The sequence below is a fragment of the Eleutherodactylus coqui genome, chromosome 1, assembly GCF_035609145.1.
Source record: "Eleutherodactylus coqui strain aEleCoq1 chromosome 1, aEleCoq1.hap1, whole genome shotgun sequence".
In the NCBI taxonomy this organism is placed as follows: Eukaryota; Metazoa; Chordata; class Amphibia; order Anura; family Eleutherodactylidae; genus Eleutherodactylus; species Eleutherodactylus coqui.
This window is the reverse complement of record NC_089837.1, coordinates 404,291,182-404,316,281: the sequence shown is the minus strand read 5'-3', so window position 1 is coordinate 404,316,281 and position 25,100 is coordinate 404,291,182. Positions and strand designations below refer to the sequence as shown.

Below are 25,100 nucleotides of genomic sequence, written 5' to 3'. Positions count from 1 at the left end.
GGCATTCACGTTCACTGGTACAGAGAATGAACGACAGGCGAATGAAATTGCAAAGAATTGATCTGCTTGTTTAAATAGGCTGCACAAGTGAACTTCCATCATTTGCTCATGCAAACGATTTATCGTGCCGTGTAAAAGCAGCCTTAACAATGGACTGCTCTTCTACTGGCTTATACGGCTGCAGCTTTTTATGCTATCTTCCTTCATTTAACCCTTTCCAATCTAATTTTGGATTCAGGGTTTCCTGAAAGGCTTTCTCTTTTTGCTCTTGTACAAAGGCGCCATCTGCTGGCTAAAGCCAGTGTGTGTGCGCCAGAGAGGCTCCGACAGCGGAGTGGCTAGCAATAGACGGTAAGAATACCCTGTCGGACGTCTTCTGATATTGGAGCTGTACACGCTTCAAATCAGAATGTAGGAAGACGCCAGACAGTGCATTGGAAAGGGTTAAAAGGGAAAAGTCCACCCTTCAGAAACCGAGGCTGGCAATACAGGTTAGATTTTGATTACCTAATATGTATCGCAGCCTCCGGATGCTCTACGACTGCAGATGTCGGGGAAAGTTGGATTTCTACTGCCTGATCCTTTTGTCTTGGAGAAAATAAGCCGCACTGGCAGCAGCTATCTGAATGCAGAGAGGAGATAGGTCTGTCAAAGCTGTCATACATGGCAAGATTGTCATTCGTTGGGATGACCAGCGCACATCGCTTCTGAATTTTCAAACAGGAACAATAGTCATTCAGCAAGTGCCAGTTGGCCAACCTTCAGTCACTGTGAACAGGCAGTCGTTCAACGATCAATGACTGCCTCTTCACACTGAGCAAAAACATGTTCACTACTCACTTCCCGTAAGCTGAAACTAAGAAACTAGCATGAGAGATTTATTGCTCAGTACCCTATTAGCTCAGGACAACCGTGAGCGATTTTTCAGCTGGTAGTTGTTCCGTGTAAAGCCCCCTTTATGTGTATGGATAGTCTTAGGGCTCCTGCACACTTGTGTTTTTTAAACAGTGCGGTTTTTTTATGCGATGGTCAATGGGACTTTCTAATGTTAAAAACGCATCGCACAAAAATCGCAAAGCACAAACTTGTGATGTGTTTTCAACATTAGAAATTCCCATTGACATTCGCGTTAAAGAAAATGCAAGTGTGTAGGAGCCCCTACATCTGCATAGATTCATATGCAAAAAGACACATGCATTTACTCACCATTTTCTGTTCTGCTGCAGTAAAGAAATAAACTTGGGTATAACCTGGAAGCAAAATACACAGATTACTATTAGTAGGGTTAAAAAAAAAATTCTATATCTACATCTACAGCAGCGTAAAGACAAAGTATTTTAACTGCGGGTGGGGGGTAAAAAAAAAATAAAATCATCTAGGAAACAAATGTAGTACACACACACAGTAGTATAGAAGTTCAGAAGTATAACCCATCAATTAGACGTTTATTAGCCCATTGAGTACTTAAACACACAGAGGTGTCATTTTAGTGGGTTATTTCAGGACCCGTGCAGATTTACGCAGTAATTGTGAACGCAAAGCAGCAAAGTGCAATTAAGATCACATAATGGCTTTCTTTCATACTGTTTTACTAAAGTAATAACATGGTGTGCAGGCAATAAAACCAGAATTACAGAACAGGAAAAACAGATGTTAACCACGCTTTCTGCAATTAATGCTTCTACAAATGTCATTTAATGCGGCATTTACAATCACGCTGGAGCAGAAAACACTTCAAACCTTCTGAATGAATCACTATTAGGAAAAGATGGATGGAGACTACAAGAAGGTGTAAAGATCTCCAGGAACTGGAACCTAAACAGGCAGCTCTCCGGCGTGAGACCTCCGGATCTAGGTGTCCTGTAGTCCAGCGAGTGGGATGCGGGCGGAGAGGGGTATTGGGGCCTGATGAAACATGGCTATGAATGATTTAAATCAACAATAAAGAAGAACAGAGTGCAGCTCCGCATCCCATAATGTTATCGCATATTACTAGGATATACCACAACATTATGGTCTGAGGGTTCTGACACAATGCGGCCTCCATGTTCCATTTTGGACCAGAAAGACGTAATTAAACATTTACATTTTTTTTCTCTGTCACTGGCAGTGGGGTTTCAAAAATAAAAGTTCGCTTCCATTCTGTTATGTTTCCCTTTTTTAGCCAGAACAGAATGCAAAATGGAAATTCTAAACACAACAGAAGCAAACCGACAGCAATCTTTATTTTAAAAATCCCATTGAAAGTGACGAGAAAAAAAAATGGAAAGGTGGGGGGGGGGTTCAAAAAAAGATTTAAAAAATGCAGCAATAAATTATATGTACCCTGAAATGGTGCCAGGAAAACTACAGCCTATCCCAGGTGCCATCTCACAATTATATGGGCAGCAGACGTGGGGATAGCAAGGCGCTCAGAATGAGATGACAGAATTACTGTATTCCACATGCATATATGTACAAATTGTAAAAAAAAAAAAAAAAGCACCCTGAAAAGGTTCACACCTTATCATAAACAACATAACTGAACTGCTACAGTGTGGAACCGGGTTGTCTTCAGCGATGCATCTAGGATTAGTTTGGGCACTGATGACGGCTGGGTTTGTGTTCGTATCACATCTTGCATCCAAGCTAGAGTCGGTACATCAGGGTACTAGAGCCTCCATGCCCCCCGTATCACATCTTGTATCCAACTAGAAGCAGTACAACAGGGTACTAGAGCCTCCATGCCCGCCGTATCACATCTTGTATCCAAGCTAGAGGCGGTACAACAGGGTACTAGAGCCTCCATGCCGCTCGTATGACATCTTGTATCCAAGCTAGAGGCGGAACAAAGGGTACTAGAGCCTCCATGCCCACCCGTATCACATCTTACATCCAAGCTTAGAAGAGGTACAACAGGGTACTAGAGCCTCCATGCCTGCCGGTATCACATCTTACATCCAAGCAAGAAGCGGTACAACAGGGTACTAGAGCCTCCATGCCTGCCCGTATCACATCTTGTATCCAAGCTAGAGGCAGTACAACAGGGTACTAGAGCCTCCATGCCCGCTTGTATCACATCTTGTATCCAAGCTAGAGGCGGTACAACAGGGTACTAGAGCCTCCATGCCCACCATATCACATCTTGTATCCAGGTAGAGGTGGAACAGGGTACTACAGCCTCCATGCCGCTCGTATCACATCTTGTATCCAAGCTAGAGGCGGAACAAAGAGTACTAGAGCCTCCATGCCCACCCGTATCATATCTTACATCCAAGCTTAGAAGAGGTACAACAGGGTACTAGAGCCTCCATGCCTGCCGGTATCACATCTTACATCCACGCAAGAAGCGGTACAACAGGGTACTAGAGCCTCCATGCCCGCCATATCACATCTTGTATCCAAGCTAGAAGAGATACAACAGGGTGATAGAGCCTCCATGCCCGCCATATCACATCTTGTATCCAAGCTAGAGATGGTACAACAGGGTACTAGAGCCTCCATGCCCACCTGTATCACATCTTGTATCCAAGCTAGAGGCGGTACAACAGGGTACTAGAGCCTCCATGCCCGCTTGTATCACATCTTGTATCCAAGCTAGAGGTGGTACAACAGGGTACTAGAGCCTCCATGCCCACCATATCACATCTTGTATCCACGTAGAGGCGGAACAGGGTACTACAGCCTCCATGCCGCTCGTATCACATCTTGTATCCAAGCTAGAGGCGGAACAAAGGGTACTAGAGCCTCCATGCCCACCCGTATCACATCTTGTATCCAAACTAGAGGCAGAACAACAGGGCACTAGAGCCTACATGCCTGCCAGTATCACATCTTACATCCAAGCTAGAGGCGGTACAACAGAGTACTAGAGCCTCCATGCCCACCATATCACATCTTGTATCCAAGCAAGAGGCGGAACAACAGGGTACTAGAGCCTCCATGCCCGCTTGTATCACATCTTGTATCCAAGCTAGAGGCGGTACAACAGGGTACTAGAGCCTCCATGCCCGCTTGTATCACATCTTGTATCCAAGCTAGAGGTGGTACAACAGGGTACTAGAGCCTCCATGCCCACCATATCACATCTTGTATCCACGTAGAGGCGGAACAGGGTACTACAGCCTCCATGCCGCTCGTATCACATCTTGTATCCAAGCTAGAGGCGGAACAAAGGGTACTAGAGCCTCCATGCCCACCCGTATCACATCTTGTATCCAAACTAGAGGCAGAACAACAGGGCACTAGAGCCTACATGCCTGCCAGTATCACATCTTACATCCAAGCTAGAGGCGGTACAACAGAGTACTAGAGCCTCCATGCCCACCATATCACATCTTGTATCCAAGCAAGAGGCGGAACAACAGGGTACTAGAGCCTCCATGCCCGCTTGTATCACATCTTGTATCCAAGCTAGAGGCGGTACAACAGGGTACTAGAGCCTCCATGCCCGCCCGTATCACATCTCTTATCCAAGCTAGAGGCGATACAGTAGGGTACTAGAGCTTCCATGCCACCCGTATCACATCTTGTATCGAAGCAAGAGGCGGAACAACAGGGTACTAGAGCCTCCATACTCGCCTGTATCACATCTTGTATCCAAGCTAGAGGCGGTACAACAGGGTACTAGAGCCTCCATGCCCGCCCATATCACATCTCTTATCCATCTCTTATCGCTACGATTCTCCGTTTGTGGACGCCGGCGCTGCGCTTTCCTTAGTAATCCTAGGAAAAAGCTTTACAGAGCGCAATCGGCGGGTGATTTATCATGGACAGGCAGCCTAATAATATTTGGTGAGGTGAAGTGCAGGTAGAGTAGTTTTCCATCTTTATGTAAATAAAGCTTAAAAAGGTAACTAAAAACTTAAAACAAAAATAAATACTTCAGAGAAAGTCCCCACATGGCTCGCCGATAACAGCCAGCCCAGCCCAGCCTGCTTGTTTTTTCAGTGATCTATGGGGGTCTCAGCGCCCGGACCCCCACTGATCAGTACTTTAAACTGTACTATATATGTGTATGTATATATAATAGATTAAAAGCGGTCTGACAGGTCATAAATTAGTTACCATTTAACCATTCTACGATGACAGCAAGTTCTTAATATACTTTGGCTTTCTAGGTCTCTGCTTGCAGTCAGTGAATGGGAACTAAAAACGTCTACATACTGGTTCTGCTCACAGCTGACATTTTGTTAGAACTGCATTCACTTGTGTCTCAGTTTCCATTATTGACTTTAATAGGGTCCGGTTCGGATTTTGGCAATTTTAGCAGCAAAACTAGCTAGAATTTTACCAGAAAGCTTGATGTAAATTCCGACTCAACCCCCGAGCGCATGAGTCTTTACATAGCAATGCACAGATAAAAGTCACTCACAGCAGTCGATTTCGGCTTCGCTTGCACCAAATCCTGACCCTCCCATCAGCATGAAGCCACACTAATCTGGATTCATCTGACCACAAGATGTTTTTTCACTGTTAGGGATCCGACTTTTATGCTCTTTTGTCTACTAGAGTCTTTCCCTTTTGTTTCTCAGATGGCGATGGCACTGGAACTGGTTGCCTGCCATTATAGCCCATCCGTGCTATGGAAAGAGGAGTTGTGGTTTTGGACAGGTCAGCTGGAGCTCGGGGATTGTGTTCAACTGTAATTTGGTGGACTGTGCACTGCCTGTTCGTCAAAAAACTGACATTCTCCTCTGATCCCTTTTGTCGAAGAATTCTTTTCATTCATTGCCTCCCCCTCCCCCCGCCCGAGAAGTGTATTATATGCATACATGTTGGGCCATGAAGTGACGCTGGCGAATACGTAGGTTTTCTTCTTCAGAGACGCACAATCATTGTTATTCTTTTATCGGGATCCAGAGATACATTCAGGTCTGGCTCACAACTGCATGTTGACAAACAGCAACTGCAACACTTCTAATAAGGCTCCAAAAATGTTTTAAAAATCTGTAACGCACTGAAAAAATAAAGAACAATCCCACTAACCTTTTCTGGGTACTGATGTGGTCCGTACACATTGCTAAATCTGGTGATAATAACTGGAAACTGCAGAGAAATGAAATTGGGGTTGATCATCAATGTTAATAGACTGGTTAATACAACACAAACAGCCGAAGCCACATACAGATAGTCCCCGACTTGCGAACATTCGAGTTACGAATTTCGCTAGATACGAACTATCTGTCCTGCACAGTATGATGTAATGCTATGGCAGTACATCGTACTGTGCAGGGACCGGACAGGCTTCTATCAAGCCTGATAGAAGCCTGTCCGGTCACATCGCGGTTGCTGGGCAGCCGGGGGTCTTCTGAAAAGCCCTAGGGCTGTCTATGCAGAGCGCCTATCAAGCCGTGCGCTTGATGGGCACTCTGCATAGGCAGCCCTGGGGCCTTTCAGGAGGTCCCCGGCTGCCTAGCAACCACACAGCGTCCCGTGATCTCATCGTGGGACGCTGTATGGGCCCCCTGAACGTTGGGTGCAGGCTGTTTCTTACAGCGGGCACCCGGTGGCAGCAGTTCCGACGAGCCGCGCCACTCGTCAGAACTGTTAACACTTTAAATACCGCTGTCAGAGCGGTATTTAAAGTGTTAACAGTTCCGACAAGCGGCGAGGCTCGTCGGAACTGCTGCCGCCGGGTGCCCGCTGTAAGAACAGCCTGCACCCGACGTTGTATGGAGTGGGATCCACCCGCGATCCCCTCCATGCTACCATTTGTTCGACTTGCGAACAAAACGGACTTGCGAACGGGCTCCCGGAACTGAACCTGTTCGCAAGTCGGGGAGCACCTGTACATGGACATACTATACTGTCCGCTGCATTAAATACCACAACATATCCTCAAAATATATGTATTTGAACCCAGAAAAGTGACAGCAACTTGTCAGATGATGCCAATGATAATTCGTTTGCTAATCGTTCGGCTTATGTAGGCATAATCATTAAACAACGATCGGCCTGTGTAAACAGGCACATCTACCAATCACTGCCTGTTTACTCTGAATGGAGCTGGACAGTGAGAAGAAATCTCCGAAGCAATCAACCTCCATTCAGTGAGAGTATCGCTCCTGTATAAAAGCATGAGAGTCCCCCCAGGTAAAGGCACCCTGGGCTGCCGACCAAGACGAGGGGTGATGACTTTACAGCACAAATGAACTTCTAGGTATTATGATGGAACATATTTAGGGGCCCACTTTTTCGATCTTTGTGTCCAATTACTATGTGCACCTCCTAGTGGTGGATAGAATTAGTATGGAGCATGCAGTAACAGAAAATAAAGGAGGCTACATCCACACACACTGGAAAGGCTGCCGATTTTCCATGTGGATCTGCACTTGGAAAATCCACAGTGGATGACAGCTGAAAAAAAGTCTTATCTACAAGCTGTGGATTTCCTCAGCACAGGAATTAACCTGCGGTTCAGATTTGTAATCCAAAAGGTTTTTTTTTGTTTTTTTTAATACGGTGCCAGAGTCCTCTGCCATTGCCAGAATACACTAGTGAGTAGAGAGATGCTGCCACCACAGGACATTGCCACAGCCCCTCTGCTCTGTTCACAATGTACGACTGCCTTGGTTATTTAGCTGAGGGCAGGGAATCTAAACTATCAGTCTCTGCCCTCTAGAATACTTGGGTAAATCACTAGAACTGGTTTGTTAGTCATGCCCTTTTCCTTGATGCAGAGGGATGGGTCACAGCACTTCTTTATAAGCCGCTGCCCGTCTCTCAGGCCTCTCTGCCTTAAGGACCATTTACACGGGACAATTATTGCTCAAAATTTGTTCAAATGAACTCAAATGAGAGAGAATCGTCCCGGCTAAATGCAAAAAAATACATTACTATTCCTTCATTTTTCATCGTTGCTGAATTTCAGTCAGCCTAAAAAACATTGCTGGATCGCGGGCTTCTCGCTGCGTGTAAATGCTCCCCACTACACATAGAATGAAGCGCCGAGCGAGAGGCCCGCAATCCAGCGGTGTTCTCTGCCTGTCTAAACGCTCGGCACGAGGGCTAACGACCATAGTGGTGGTGTCAACCCTTGTGCAGTCGTTTAGACAACTTTCGGCCCGTCTAAGGCCTCATGTCCACGGGCACGCACGGATTAGGAGTGTCGAATCCCGCAGCAGATTCCTGCCGTACCCGCAGACATGAAGCAAAAAATACATTTACTCACCTGTCCGGATGTGGCGCACGTCTCCTCTGTCACAGCCGGATCTTCTTTCTTCTGCACGGCGGATGCGCTTGGCACGCCAGGCCAGTGTGCCGCACGCATGTGCCGTGCCTTCTTTATTTTTTTAAACCTCCTGCTTTCCTGCGGATCCACGGCACATCCACAGTGTCAGCTGCGGGAGTGCCGCGGACCGGACGGCTTCCATTGACTTCAATGGAATTCATCCTTGCAGGATCAGCAGAAAAATAGAGCATGTTGCGGTTTTTTTTCACCCACGTGCGATCCACACGCCAGGAAAAAAAAAAAAAAAAAGACATCCACAGGTATTTAAATAACTGCGGATGCCCAATGATAGTCTATGGGCATATTGAACTGCGGATTATCCGCACGGGTGACCCAGGCAGATTCCGCAATTCAATTATGCCTGTGGACGTGAGGCCTAAATGAGACTTTATATCATACAGCAAGTAGTACTGAGCTAAAATAGAGATGGCCCTCAGTGATCCTCCTCAGGTACCTTCTGAGAGTTTTATGCCAATTATGGAGTAAATTAACGTGAAGTCACCTAAGTTCTGAGTACAATCAACCCTTCTTCAGGCTTGGTATGTGGCAGGGTATTCTGCTGAATGATGTCACGTGATGACACGTACACAAACTTTGCAGCACTATTGTAGACATGCTGCTGGTAATCTCTTAGTAGCCCGCACTGCTCGGCATAATGTGTATGCAGCATTCAGGATTTTCTATTACACAAACTTTAAAAAAAAAAAAAAAAGAGGCAATTGATTAAAGTGAAGAATCCTCACGAGGTAAGAGCACCACAGATGCTACGCAAAGGCAAAAAAATGGCATAAGTGTATTTATGTTGTCGCTCTGGACAGATTACAGGCGGTAGTGAAAGAAATGAATGGCAGCTGGTGCATTGCAGAGCAGGTGGGACAGTTTGGGCTCCGTCCTAAATACATCCAGCAGTAGAAATAATCATTTCACACTTGACAACATATGGCTGTGTGATGCTTCATTTCCACACGTCCCCCGCTGAATAGAGCTAAGACTCCCAGTGCTAATATATCCTTGGCTCTCGCCTCGCCTCCTTACCTTGTATCTTTCCCAGAAAGACAGTACAAAGCTTTCCGCAGCTGCTTTGGACGACGCATATGGATTCGTTGGCTGTTTTGGTGAGGTTTCATCAAATTCCTAATGAAATATGAATTTTTAAGAGATGGCAGCGAGGTGGAATAATGTGCAGAATACTGGGCAAAATATTCTGGAATGAAGAGACTCATCTACATAATTCTGTACTGGGAATAACACAATCCAGGCTTGCAGAATGATTGTTTACACCAAGCTGACCTCTAGCCATTAGAGGATGTATAGAAGGTGAGGCCGTATTAGGCACTGCTCACGGATGGAGGGGAGGCTGCCGGCTAGAGACCCTTTACAGGATAGGAGGGGATGGCTATAGGATCTGGAAAGTCCAACACTAAAATGTGCCTTTCTAGATATACAAACCGCTGCTTCAATCTACTGACACACATGACTTTACACCTAGGTTAGCAGGCATGTCAGGTAAACTGGGCAAAATGTAGTATTACAGGGTTTTCAGAACCCTTAACCAAAGTAAGATCTGGCGATTGACCTCAGTGGCTAAACTGCTTAACCTCTTAAGGACCAAGTGCTGTAAATATATCGGCTTTAATTCCGGCCGATCACAAAAGTACGGCGCAGGATTAAAGCCTCCTGCGATCAAGCAGCAGCAGGTCGGGCTGTCAGCTGTTAGTGACAGCTGAGAACCCAGAGGAGGAGGGTGAAGTGGGATTTAACCCTTTCTGCTTTCCCCTTTCCTGAGTACACAGCGCTCAATGAGCATTATGTACTAAGAAGTGGAAGTGTTTCTTCCGGTACACGAGCCGGCGATCATGTGACCACTGGATGTTCCCTGGCACAGCAGAGCTACAGGGTCCTAGCAGACCCTGTTTAGCTCTGCCACTGGCTATTGTCACTACAAGGGAGGTGAATGTCCCCCAGAGGTCTTATATGACATCATGGAGGACATAGATGGTAAAAGAAAGTTACATAAATAAGAAAGAAAAAATTTCAGAATAAAATAAAAAAATATACATAGAAAAGAAAAGTCGCTGTATGCACCCTGTAATCCGAAACCTTACATATTATATATATCAAAGGGTCGGAAATGAATCCCATAGTATATTTATGCTAAAATAAAGTAATTTAAAAAACAAAAACCACCACCACCACCACCACCACCAACTAGCCCTATATGTCACGGGGGAAAAAAAACTCAGCAAAAATAATTTTGGTAGCTGAAGGAAAAAAAATAGGGCAGTAAAACCTCAACATGGGGAAAATCCCTAAAAGTGTCTGGTCCTTAAGGTACAAAACAGCCTGGTTGTCAAGGGGTTAAAAGATAAGAACCCCTGAAATCCAGATCATGTAGCAGAACTCTGCCACAAATTCTATGTCCAAATCCCCATTTAAATCTGCTCTTAGTGCTCAGGCAATGTGCGCCGTAGTTCATACAGTGCAGATTTTCTCTATGCGCAGATTTTGAATCCCAGCGCTGACAGCAAGGGAACAACGGGGGAGGTAGGTACAACACTTACATCCCCAAACATCACTGGTCACCTACTTATGCCGTCAGCTTAGTTTATAGCGCTGAAGGTAGGAGTCAGATTCCCTTGAAATGCTTACAACCTCGAGCTGATCTCTAAAGCAGTCGGACATTTCTCTATTTATTGCATCCATATCTGATTATCATTCCTTGCGCGATAATTGTTACGTCTTAACGTAAAGCCATCGCGCAGTTTTGATTTATTGCTCAGTTTCAGCCTGCATAAAAATCATTGCTAATTCGCACACTTCTCGTTATATCTAAACGCTCCCCGCTTCTTGCTTCACATAGGATGTGAGGACTGAGCAAGAAGTGAACACGAAGTAAGCGACTCTTAGCGATGATCTGCCCATCTAAGCATTCTGCACGAGCGCAAACAATTAGCAGTGACGTCACTCACTTGTGCGCTCGAGAATCGTGCCGTGTAAAAGGGGCGGTATTGCTTGTTCGTTCTAAGCTCACAGCAGGTTTCAATAGGAAAAGGTAAAAAAAATAAAAAATAAAAATCACATCTGCATGGAAATGCAGTTTTTTTTTTTCTCCTATAGATAGAAAAATTGCATGTCCATTGTTTTGGGGGGGCGATATTGCCCGTAATTTTCTGTCTTATATATTTGGCTGTGTGAATATACCCTAAGGTCACATTGACATCTGTGTGGAGGCTTTGTGGGAGCCTCCGGCGCCAAAAAATGGCCATAATAGTGGCCATCCAGCACCACTCAGACCCAGCATTTTCGTTGCTCAGCTCCAAGGATTGAGCTGAACAATGGGATCAGCCATAGACAGAGGCACAAGTGTGACTGTGGCCTCCGACGTGGAGAGCTATGCACATTTTTAGAGTATTACAAGGGAGAGGGAGGGGGAAAAAAAAAAGGAAATAGCCACCTGATCGAGGCTTCCACCATATACTTCATCTGTACTTATGTAGATGAACTTTTCCACGCCAGCTTCATAAGCAGCATTAAGAAGAATGTGCGTTCCATAGATATTCACATAGGCAAACTTACAGGAATCCAAAAACGATAGATCTGTATGGAAAAAATAAAGATAAATGATATGGTGTAGAAAAAAAGAGGGGTGCTATGTCAGTGGGGGTCATGTGCAGTGGTGGGGAGTAGGTCCTGGTCTTCATTAGGTATCCTGATGGTGAAGTAGCAAGAGAGGTCCATGCATGGGGTGCTGGGTGCAGCCCACCCTGGATATGTACAACCCACGGGTAGACATATGCAGAACGAAATTGTATAAACCAAAAGGCTGGGCAGAAGGCGCAACCCTTTAATAGACACGCACATACACAGGGTTATTAACATTCCTCAGTATTTATTCGGCAGCTGCTTCTTCAGTCTTGCTGCTCACTGATAGCGGGACAGGAGCGGGGCGCATGCAGGGCCCCTGAAATATTCCATTTTCCTACTGGATACCAGAGGCTGATATTTTCTGTAGCCTTATATAGTCTGGGATAGTAGAGTCATCTCATTATTAGAGGGTAGCTGAATTAAAGAAGCACACTTGGACAAAGGTTATTGCTGGGTCTGACTGTAATGATCATGGGGTAAATAGTAGTGCTAGGAATTTCCCTACGGGTCGCTTTCTTCTTGAATGGTCAGCTTCATTTCAGTGACCCATATTTTGACTCTATGAGTCCTCCTATAAGGGGGCTGGAAGTCAGTCACTCTTAATGTGTGTCTCACAGGAATAGACAGAGACCGACTTCCGGTTCACACAAGACGCTGTAGGATTCAGAGAGTCAAGTGGTACCACGGAGCAGCACAACATTCTGATCAGCGGAGAAAAAGCATTAATCAGACTGCCGTTTAAGTCCATTTAGGATTAGAGATGAGAGAGCTGAGCGGAGGGGTTGCAGAGGGGATGGGGAGGGAGAGAGAGAGTGATCTTTCTCACTCTCCTCCGTACTCCCCCCCCCGCCCCCGAATCTTCAGGGACGAGCCAGCAGGTACTCGAAAAAGGTGATGCTCTCTCTCGAGTACAGTAGACAAGCAGTCCCTTATAGATGAGCCACTGCCTGCTTACACGGGTCGGTTGTGGTTTGATTTTTACGCCAGCCAAAACTGAATGATGAAAGATAAGCGAACTAATCATTGTTAGTCAATCGCTGGCAGCACTAATCCTTCAGAGTAGGATGATCCAGTGATAATCGGAACGTTAATCGCTCAGTGTAAACGGGACGATGCAAAAGAGACAAAGCAATAAAACGTTTTCCCAAACTACTTATCATTCATTTTATTCAGGCATAAAAATCGTTGGCTTGTTCCCTTATCGTTCGGTTTAAACTCTGCTCGTTCAGTCCCGCTCATTCACTTAGGCCTCATATCCACGGGGAGATATCCGCAGCGGATCACCCGCACGCGTGATCCGTGTGGGATTTGAGTGTTGCGAGATGTACAAATATGAACCCCATACTTTTGAATTGGTTCCAACGCATTGGCGATGTTTTCCTGCATGGCACGGCGATGCAGAAATCAAATCACGGCATGATCTAGCTACGAGATATCGCGTCGCAGTAGGGCGGCCCATTGAAACCAATGGGAGAACTCTGCGATCCTCTGCCGTGGATGTAACAGCCGTGACGGGGGATTCCCTTCATCTCCGCAGTGATGCAAGGCTGTTTTCACATGGATACGCTTCGCATCCATGGGGATTTCACACAAGTGTGATATTGGGTTGTGAATATAGCAGAATATATCTCCCTCACCCATGTGAAGTTAGCCTTATATAGCAAATGTGAAAGAATGAACGATTCTCATTTGAATGAGCCAACAATGTATCTGCCTGTATAAACAGGCTGCAGGAGATCGAATGAGTTAGCGATGATGTCACATGCTCGTTAGAACGACATCGGCTTATCTAAAAGGAGCCCAAGGATAGATCTCCTGTACTGCTGGAGGTCTATATAAGAACATATAGTGACACTATCCACAGATAAGGCCCCTTTGTACTCCTGCACTTTCTGGAGACTGCAGTTATCTATAAGATTACAACTCCCCCCCCCCCCCTATGCATTTTACGTGCCCATGAAGTTCACACATGCTGTGTTTTCTATATAGACAGTACAGCAGGGTAAAGAAGTGATTTTTCAACATGGCCGCCCCCAGGTCTTAATACGCATTATCTCCTATATACATAAATATAATGAATTGGAACTAAAACCCACAGCATTACCTTTCACTTGCTCTTATGTAATTTAGAGAAATCAGAGTAAATCCACTCACCTACGTGAGTCTGCGCAGCAAAATGTAGAACCACATCTATGTTTTCGGTTTCAAAAAGTTGTTTTATAAAGTGCGAGTCACAGATATCCCCCTGAAGTACAAGGATGAAGGTTAGACGCCACGGTGCATCAGGAAGCGCATACAGCAGAACATCGGATTAGGATTAACATGCAGACAAGACTGCAAAGTACACATTGATTTCACAGCTCATTTCTGAGTCACACTGCTGGATATGAATGGAGACATTCATTGTGGCGGATACATGTTTGTACGCTGCGCTGAGGCATGCAAAGTAAATCCGTGATATTTACAATGGTTGAAGCGGTATACATATACGATCTTTACAAGAAATCAGAAAAAGATATACGTTCTGTTGTGAAAAGTAGACCTGCTCCAGGATGTAAGGCGGATTTCACACGGGCGACAAAATCGCACAATTTTCTTGCGATGTGACAATGCTACAAGTTGCATGTATGTGAAGCCCATGCTTCCCTATGGGTTATGTCACATTAGCTATGTTCTGTAGCCTGCAACATTGCAAGAAAGCGCTGGCTGCGATTGGTTCTTGAGCACCGCGGCTCAGCCAATCAGAGCCAGCGATCTATGAACCAATCACAGCCATCCGTTGAATCCGTTCACTGAATGGCTGTAATTGGTTCATCAAGCGCTGGCTCCGATTAGCTGAGCCGCAGCTCTCAAGAACCAATCACAGCTAGGACCTCCTGTAGGCCGGGATTTTGAACCCCTGACAAGGAAGCACTAAGAGAATACTACAAGCAAGTGCCGGGGAGCTGCAGGGAAGATGCAGCAGAGTGATCAGCGGCTGTTAGGTGATGTATTTGTTTGTTCTAAGCTTTTTTTATGCAGCTAGGGCTTATTTTTGGTGTAGGGCTTATATTTGTGCGTCTTATTAAAAAAAATGAAAAAACTGCTAGTTTGAGCGAGACGTGCCAAAATCAATGTATTTGAATGGCCACGATATATAGTGTGTAATCCGCAATTAAAGTACTCTTTTGTGAATGAGCCCTAAGGCCATGAACTGTGATTGATCTGTGGTCAAGATCAAGATGGAATCAAAAACTGGGTTTACCATAAAACACAGTGACTTTGTGATGCATTGTGGAAGCAGTTTTTAATACGTTACACGAGTAAATACTGCTGCGCTTTGTGAAAACATCTAATGCTATCCACGCTTCTGACCTGTGGCCTAAATCTAAGGATGGTTTACAATCTAATCACCTAATACACCTACGCATATACCTTACCTGTAAGAACTTGTAATTTGGTTTACTGGAAATAGCATCGAGATTTTTCAAGCTGGCACAATAATCGAGCTGAGGAAATAAAGAAGCCAATATCAGTGTCACCAATTATACTGCACTTTCTCAGACTTTAAAGGGACACTAACGTTTCTAATATACTTTCAATACACTTTGCTTTACTACTGTAAAACAAGTGGGAAGTGCAGCCCCTCTGCAGTCCACTGCTTGTTAGGCATTTAGTTCCTCTAGTAACTGGGACCATAGGACATCTTCTTAGTTGAGGGAGGGGCTACATTCACAGGCTCCTCCCACATCTGCACTCCGTATGTGCATAGCCTGTCTCTTCTGATATTATATTTGCCTGGCTTGGTATGTGTGGTAATCTTTATATGTAGAGACAGAAGATATGCCATGACCGTGCACAGACACACAAACTAGGAAAGCAGCTAAAAGATCAATCCAATAATGATTAGGCCAGTCTAACACAAACAGATTTGAATTACGGATGCTGCGATCGCCGTCCGCACATATGATATGCGGTAATACGTGAGCATTGAAATGCGTTGACCTGTGCAGGGTCGCTCACACTTGCAGGTAGAAATTGTGGATTCCACAAGTGGAACAAAAATCGCAGCATGCTTTATTTTACCACGGATTCCGCATGCATGAGCTTCATTGATCTCCATGGATGCGTTCAATCCAAAGTGCATACGCAATTTTTTCCCGTATGAACGCGGATTTGTACACACGTTGCTAGGAGACCAGATAACAAATGGCATAAAGAAAGCAGGAATTTGTGGGCAGACAATGCAGGACAGAGTCTGGGGAGCAACACCCCATCCAGACTGTCTGCAACCCTTGCTTACTCTTCTGGGATCTTCCTCCACAAGGCAGTGTTCTTTTTTTTTTTAAGTGGTTTATACCACTTCCAAAAAAGTAGTATAAACCAGCTGTGCCCAGAGAGCAGAATCCTGTTCTGAAGGCATTCAGAATAGCTGTCACTACGACAGCACAAGAGCAGGTCGCCTGAGTGATAGAAGGTGGTTACCAGGGGATTGGGCAACATCCTTGTTTGCATTTGTCCTTCCGAGCGGACGATACGCTGTCCTTAAAATGTACATCTGTGCGGAAAACCGCATGCATATGTGACCATACGCAAGTCTTCTGCTGCGCATATCCACTCGTGGAATCCAACCCATTTGTGTGAGCCCAACCTTATGCTGTTTTGCCTACAACATAAAAAGATAAGTGCATCAAGCTGGTTAAGTAAACATCAGGCGAGACTGTACACACTGACTGCAGACCCGAGAGCTGCATGGGTGTAGGGAGCTGAGCGTGTGAAGACAACCCCGGTATTAGTGTACCTTGACGCCACCGGAAGCTAGTGGTTTGACAGGAGGAACGCCCCTCTCACACCCCCAGCTCCTGATTGGGCCAAGGCTGAAAGGTCCTAGTAGCAGAGTGTGCATAAATGCTGCCATGTTACCGCTTTAACATGGCAGAATTAAAAAGTAATAATGTAAGCCTAACAAGTAATTTTACGGTCACCCGGAACAGTTAGCTCCCTGTTGGCCGCTGCGCCGCTCACAGCTGCTGCTCTAAGCGCTTCTGCTCCTTTGGAGGGACTCTCAGATCCATTGATGCCACTTCCCCGCTAACATCTGGCGCCCTCAGGGCTTCTGCTCTGCCAGCGGCACTGTCAGATCCCTGTCGGCTGCTCCCGTGCTCACAGCTGCCGCTCTCAGCACTTCTGCTTCTCCAGAGGGACTCTTAGGTCCATTGACGTCGCTCCCCTGCTGACATCTGGCGCCCTCAGGGCTTCTGCTCCGCCAACGCCACTGTCAGATCCCTGTCGGACGCTCCCCCGCGGACAGCTTTCGCCCTCAGCGCTTCTGCTCCGCTGCAGGGAAAGCCACCTCGGGTGGGGTGGGAAGGCTACCAGCGTGTGCTCCTGTCCCCCTGGCCCTGTCGCCTCCCTGCTGCGACCGGTATGTGTTAACTAAATCAGGTGAAGGGTGCGTCTTGTGGTGTGCCGCCGGCAATGAAGGAAAAGCCGTTTTATGAGCCTTTAAGCTCAACAGGGCCCGCTGAATGTATTTTTCCTGCACTTTGGCCCCGGTGTATGTCTTTTACGTGCACTTTTAGTGGCCTTCCAGGACCGGTGTGCAAGGCTGCTGTGCACCCAATCAGGTACAAGGGGCATCACCTTGTCAATCTTGGCTCCACCAGGACTTCCTGGTGGCATCAAGATACACTAATACCGACAGCCCCTACCCCCACAGCTAAATAGACGTCCCAACGTTCCAGTTACTACAGAAGTAGAATGCCTGATGACAAACAGGGCTGCACTTCAACCTAGATTTACAGTGGTAAAAAAGAAAAACAATGTTATTGGAAATATATTACCAGATTGATGAGATACACAAGCTATAAGATAATCACAAGTTGTCCGAAACGTTAGTGTTCTATTAAAACACATAATAAACTGAACATTTGTACCAGTATAAATCCATGTGTGAATACCGGAACACCTCTCTCATCTAACAGCATCTCCATCTTTTTCCATCTTACAGAGTGAGGCATACTACTAGGATATGCAATTACGTTATGATCTATGCAGGTTTGACATGAGGGATCCCAATGAATCCTGAGAATGAAAGGGCCATAGCATTTAGTCTTTCCTAGAGATTGAACCTCCACCAATCATAGAGTGATAGCAACATGCCATCATTTTATAAGACGGGAATAACCCTATAAATATGGAAACTATTCTCTCAACAGTGGCTGGAGATTCAGTGGAAGCATCAAGAAGGCTTCTGATGTAAAAACTGGAGTAGAAAACATTGAAGAGCGACGTGAAGCTGTCCCTTTACACGCAGATCAGGACAAGCCGTTACTAATGGCAATGTGCAGTCACCCGACAGCTCTACAGGGCGTCTAGAGAGAATCACAATCTACCCGAGGGTGATGAACTCAGCTATATTATAAGTAGAAGGCCATACGTAGAGCTTTTGTTATGTAGATCTGCAGTGCGTTACGTCAAAACTGATCTAGTCCCAACAGAGCCACTACAGGTGAGCTCACCCTAGACAAACTAATGTAATACTATAAAGGTATATTGGGGGACTGCCATTTATACAATGTTTAAAGTAACCTTGCATACAGTAGGAGCTCAGCCTCATCATTGTACACAGTATTGGAGCACACAGTAGTTACCTTATCAAGATTCATAACCAGGCAATCAGAAAGGTTTTCAACCAGCGAAATGATCATATGGGACGCTCTGCAAGAGAAACGGAAAAGGACATTTTGTAGATTAAATGTTGCCTTGGGAAATAGCATTAATATCCATCACTTTCTATGAGATGACCCCATATGATGGCTCAGGAGCCACATGTGGTTCCCCTGACCAATGGAGCCCAGAGTTGTGATCAAACACACAAGCTACAATATACCATCCCCACTGACAACAGTGCAGCTGTCTCCCGCTCCCGGAGCACTGTCCATAGACCTGGTATAACAGCAGCGTGTCAAAGATAACGGTACTGGTGTATCTTGTCTCCACCAGAGTGATGGGTGAAGACATGGGCTGGCCAGCTGCAACTACAGGAAACTGCCACAGCAGGATTATCTTGCAGACACACACCTTCACCTAGGTGTTGGCGCGTTGTAAGACACTGTGCCTCTTTTGGGGAACAAATTAATATAACATAGTGTCTTATTTTCAGGGTAACACTGTATTAGGAAATTATAGTACCAGTGTTTCTGGTGGCGCAACGCACCACACAGCTGTGCTGCATTGTACATCACACACACAGCTCTGCTACATACATTGTTCATCCTATATAACACAGATCAGAAGCAGCACAGCAGTGGAGATGAAGGACCTGTGATGACATGACCATCATGCTCCGCCGATCACATGACGGTGATCCTCATCCCGAGTGAATAACTTATATGCTCCGTTCCAGATCACAACGGTGACATCATCACAGGTCCTGCATCGTTGCACAGATTACGGGTGGACTACAATCCCCCTGCGGCCTCAGTTGCTATGGAATACTAATGAAGACCTAGCCGGACAGCAGCCATGTGCGTAGAGGACATGTGATGATGTCACCGTCATATAATCAGGGGCGGAGAATGTAACTCCCTCACTGGGGATGAAGTGCCTTTGATGACGTCACCGTCGTGTGATTCAGAGCAGAGCATGTAAGTCACTCACAAACCCACGCTCTACTCATTCACACATGGACGGGCAGGTGGTCGCTAGTATTTTGTTGGAGCTACATGTAACAGCATTTAGATATATGCTTTACAGCAGCCTCATGGGCCATTTGCACAACATACAGGAGCTGACCTATTGACTTGTATGGGAGACTGTTCTAGACCTGCTCTGTGACGTGCAGAGGTTATTTTACAGGGAGGGGAGTAGATGGTCACAGCTTACACCTATAGTGAACTGTGATATCTACATATAGAGGTTACCTCTCAGTGTAATCCTGCCTGTGATGAAAGGGAACTTTTACATGTAGCGATAAATCGTTTGAGCGAATGATGAAACTGTTTGCTCGTTTGGTCAGTTTAAACACACAGATCAATTGTGCTGCAGTCAGTGAGAAGGACTGAATGATTCCGGTTTAAACCAAACAACTAGCAAATAGCCAACGATGACTTTCATGCCTGCATAGAATGAATGATGAATGATAAGCAAACGAACTAGCATTCAACTGTTGGCAACATTTACACTGACCGATACCATCAACCGATCCAGCGATTGCTGCACAGCTTCCTCCACAGATCAAAAAGTGACAGGTTTTAATACAGATTGTGATCAAGAAATAAAAAAGGTTTAACACAAAATTGTGATTTATAGAAAATAGGTCATTTTCTGATGACACATTCCCTTTAATGTGACCTGTGAGGTATAAATGACTGGAGACCCCCATGTTAGAACGATGTACATCACCCCTTATTAGCAATCAAGCACATACATGGAAACTAAGAAACGTCAGACGGCTGACATGAAAAGAGACGGATGGAGGATTCATCCTGTGAAGCCTCAGGGGGACGCTCGTGCTCGGCCCCCACAAGGCACAGGATGCCAGGAGCAGCTGACTGCCTCTATAGGCCTCCATACTGAACATTAGGGAAGGTTAGATAGCTTGCAGCATTTCTAGTTACAAAACCTCACATTACATGGCAGAGTGAGAGAAGGCACAAGACCCTCACAAGATCCGGTGACCCTGCGTACAAGCACTGCTGGCGCACAATGGGCGCTTATCTGGAGGCACAAGAAACAGGGAGACAACTATCTGCAAACTTCATACGAAAATGACATCTAGAACAGTTATTGGACTTGTTCTGGGATTATTTAGGCTTTTATTGTATATAAACATTCATATATACTGCATAGTATACAGCGATCGATCAGTTATACCATGAAATCCACCCGCTAATATTGTGGAAGTCCTCCCTTTGCTGCCCGAACAGCTCTGACCCATCCTGGCAATCCTGAGGGCTCATGCCCACGACCGGGTCGGATTCTGCCTGTGAAATATCGCAGCGGAATCAGACCCAGCGCCCCTCAGAGACCCCATACTCACTTCTCCGGATGCGTCGCAAGTGTCTTATCCGGCGAGCCAGCGGCGCATGCGCAGTGCATGACGCACCGGCATTGGGCGGTGACGCGGATTCCAGTGATACTTCCACTGTGCTCACAATGGAAGCCATCCGTGTGTCTTTCTGGATGACATGGAACATGCTGCGATTCTAACCTGCGAGTGTGAGGGGGGGGGGGGGGGGGGGGAAAATCGCAGTTGATTTCGGCTCGTGGGCAGGGGAGAATCCTTTAACACAGCATGTCTATGGACGGACATTGCTGCTGAATTCACGGCCGTTGTCAGGCCGCGGTTTCTGCAGCGATAATCCATCCGTGAGCATTGGGCCTGACAAAGGCGCTTTGATGTCGTGAACAGCCTCACATGGCACCAGCCTGGTATAACAGCAGCTGGAGGCATTCTGAAGGCCCTCACCACGGCTGCCATTTATTTCTGCCTATTAAGACATGCCAGCGGCACTGAAGTACTGCCGTATACAGTAGGGCTGGGTTCACACAGTGCGGATTTGCCGTGGTTTGCCGTTGCATATCCGCACTGCGGCAAAACCGCTGCGTTTGCAGTGCAATGCAGCACAAATGAGTTTTGGAAAAAAGCTGTTCTCACAGGACGGATTTTTTCCGCACAGCCGCAGTGCAGAAATGCAACTGCAGCGCGGTTTTCAAAGAAGCAGCATGTCCATTCTTCTGTCTTTTCCGCAGCGCTTTTTTGTCCATAGACCTCTATGGACGCAGCAAAATCCGCACCAAAAAACGCTGCAAAAAGCGCTGCGGAAAAAAAAAGAAAGAAAAGAAAATCTGCAGGAAAATCCGCGAGCCCAAATTAACCTTTGAAGTGGTTTTTCCGCAGAAGCATTTCTTCTGCAGCAAAACCGCAACAACAAAAAAAACCACGGCAAAACCGCAGCAAATTCATCCTGTGTGAACCCAGCCTAGAAGTGATGAAACAAATCACAAGATCAAGTCCCCTCAAGCTTGTAAGAAGATGTGATCCACTGGAATCGGAAACATTTCTAATGAGATTTAACCCCCGAGGTCCTGGGAATATTTTACACTCTTCCATAGAGCTATGCACCTCTGCCTTTACAATCTTCTTAATATTTTGAATTAAAGCTGGAGACTCGTCAGCTACTACTTGATCCACACAAGTCTTTAGTATAAGCAGAAGGGCGTTTCTTTTTACACATTCTCTTGTCTTAGATTTGCTCAGTCGCCTTTGGAGTATCCTCAGAGCAAACAGAACATTTCAATGAACATCCCGAACACCCCGTCTTACCCTACCGGATTACCCTGCTGGTGTGCTGGGCGGGATGCGGGTGTTCAGAGCGCTGATCATTGTGCCGGCTGGGACCCTACTGAAGAAACGCGCTTATATCCCCTCTCTTCCTTCTTCTATTGGTGCCTGACAGACACCAATAGTGCCTCCAGGAAAAAAAGAGCTTCCTGCCGCCACAATCAGGTGGGCTGTCTGTGGATCACTGTCAGGCCTTATTCACCATATATGCCGCTAATTAGCAGCGTCAAAGAAAAAAAAAAACCAAAATCGAGACCATGGAAGCACTGGATTCCAATGTATTCATTCACAGGAACGATGTTTGGGCACGTAAAACAAAAAAAAATGGTGCCGGGAAATATAGCGCATGCTTTTGTGTTTTGGGGTGCTGATAGGTGACAGTCTTCTGCTTACATGTGGCAGTTGCTATTGTGGCATGTAAAGAGTTAGGCCTCCTTCCCACGAACGGATTTCCGTCGCGTTGCCCGCAGCTATTAGGTTCTATTGAACCTAATAGCTCAATGCTCACGATGCGGAATTCCACCGCGGAATTCCGCACTGTGAAATCTCCCGTCCTCACCCGCGGCATGCTCTATTTGCCGCAGGTGTACGCGCTGACGGCTTCCATTGCAGTCAATGGAAGCCGTCCGTTCACGCTATCTCCCGCTGTAACACAGCGGAAGATAGCGTGAAAATGCTTTCCCATCTACCGCCGCCGCCGCGTCATATGACGTGGCCAGCGCGTCACATGACACGGCCGCTTCATGTGACGTGGCGGCGGTGGGCGGGGAAGCGTCATGCGGGAGCGAAGACACCGGATCCACTGGTAAGTATGGGGTCTCTGGGGGGGCGCCGTGACGGGCTTCGCCGCGGAATATTCGGCGGCGGAGCCCGTCACGCTCGTGTGCAGCCGGCCTTAAACTGCCAGGATCTGAGGGTTCTCCTTTCCTGCCCATTAGAGCAGGAGCCTGTCTATTAATGGTCAGCCAAGTCACTGCCATAAAAAGTCTACACACCCCTGTTACAATGCCACGTCTACAAATCTACCATAGATGAATGATTTCAGCTGTATATCCACCTTCAGACAATCCGGCTGGAGAGCAAACTGAAATCTTTATGGGGCTAACTCCCACGGACGGGCGTCCACGGCATTATCCCACGGCTATCAGGTTCTATGCAACCTAATAGCTATCTGCCTTTCAATGTTCAGCGTGAAACAAATCGCGGCATGTTCTAATTGTTGCGGAAAAACACGCGGACGGCTTCCAATGGAAGCCATGTGTCACACAATACTGCCCCTGTGAGCACAGCGGAAGTATCACGGGATTACGCGTCACCGCCGGTGCGTCATGTGCGCCGGACGGGACACACAGCGGATCTGGAGAGGTGAGCATGGGGTCTATGGGGGGCACCGTGTCGGACTCCGCTGCTATATTTCGCTAATGGAATCAGATAATGGGCAGGAGGCCTAAAGAGTGGAAAAATAAATTGAAAATAATGCAGTTGCATAAGTGTTCGCACCCCCTTATATTTGGGGGATGTGGTTGTGCTCAGAATTAGCCAATCACATTGAAGCTGATGTTAAATAGTAGTCAGTATTCCGCTGCCATTATTTACAGGGATCCCCCCCCGTATAAAGTTCGGCTGTTCTAGGGGGATTTCCTGACATTTTCTTAATTGGTCCGTAAAGATCTTACAGCCCATCAACAGATTGGATTGTTGGAAGGTGTCAGTCAGGAGAAGGGGGACCAAAATATGTCCCAGGCATTACATCCACCCTGGAACATCCTCCAAGCACTGGGATTAATAGGCCCGTCTACATATGGTGGGATGACTAACAACCATCCACCAGGGCGCACAGCGGGACGGTCAGCAAGAAGTAGAGGCCTTCTCTATCAAACATCCACTGGAAGTCCAGAGAGTATATTTGGTGTAAAGCCAACGCTGCCCATCCCCAGAAGACCCCCATACCCACAGTGAGGATGGTGGGGGCAGCATTAGGCCGCTCTCACACTGCCCACTTTTTACAGCATAAAGCGCAGCGTTTGAAGTGGCGCACTAAATTCTGTACAGCGCTCCCATCGATTTCAATAGGGCCTCACAGACTAGTGTTGGGAGCGCAGGGTTTTTAACACCCCGATTTCTGAGCGCTGTCTGCTCTATTTTCATGTGTTTTAGCGCATGATGGGCTGCGGTAAAAAAAGTAAAAGGCTGTAGAAGACGTTAGAAAATGGAAAGTGAAATCACGGTAAAACAGCGCGGATTCAAACGCTGTGTTTTATGAATTCATGTGTGAGAGCGACCTCCTCCGTGATATTCCGCGCTGTGGAGCATTGCAGGAATCCGCATCACAGCCCAGCGCTGGCGCATTATGTGCTGAACTCCGCATGCACGCCATGCTCGCGGCAGATCCAGACAGGTGAGTATAGGGTCTCTGGGGGCGCCGGGTCTGATTCCGCTGTGAGATTTCGCAATCAGAATTCGACCCGGCCGTGGGCATGAGGCCTTAGGCCACGCTCACACACAGTAAAGTGCTGAGATTTTGATCACAGCGTATTACCGCAATTTTTTATTGGCAATTTCAAACACGGGTTACTGTGCTGACAGCGGTGTAACACACCCCATCATGGTGATGGGGGATGAAGTGTATTAAAAACACGCCAAAATAGAGCAAACCGTGCTGAAAAAAAGAGGCAGCGTTAGAAAAGCCTGCGTGTGAGTGCAGGTCTGTGAAGCCTCAATGAAATCAATGGCAGCGTTGTACTGCAATTAGCGCAGTGTTCACAATGCTGCTGTAAAAGGTGCGTGTGCGAGGGAGGCCTTAGGCCAAATATCAGCCCATCTTGGCACAAAACCTGCAGGTCTATGCCAAAAAACTGAAGATGGAGAGGAATTTCACTTTTCAGCATGACAAAGACCCAAAGCATACCTCCACAT

General features: G+C 46.4%; 1 protein-coding gene across 4 annotated transcripts in view; it reads right to left on the bottom strand.

The window, feature by feature from the left end:
* The window catches only part of TGDS (TDP-glucose 4,6-dehydratase), a 39,425-nt gene that overhangs the window by 11,018 nt on the left and 3,307 nt on the right, over positions 1–25,100 (bottom strand). For 2 of the 4 annotated variants that reach the window (XM_066580641.1, XM_066580668.1), the window contains exons 2-8: positions 18,490–18,556; positions 15,277–15,345; positions 14,012–14,102; positions 11,667–11,809; positions 9,248–9,346; positions 5,968–6,027; positions 1,207–1,250 (exon numbers count right to left, since the gene is read on the bottom strand). In XM_066580641.1, the coding sequence (XP_066436738.1) occupies positions 1,207–1,250; positions 5,968–6,027; positions 9,248–9,346; positions 11,667–11,809; positions 14,012–14,102; positions 15,277–15,345; positions 18,490–18,556 (573 nt within the window). Of the gene's footprint in view, positions 1–1,206; positions 1,251–5,967; positions 6,028–9,247; positions 9,347–11,666; positions 11,810–14,011; positions 14,103–15,276; positions 15,346–16,321; positions 16,410–18,489; positions 18,557–25,100 lie in introns of those variants that run through there. The other 2 variants (XM_066580659.1, XM_066580650.1) reach the window with 2 other exon arrangements.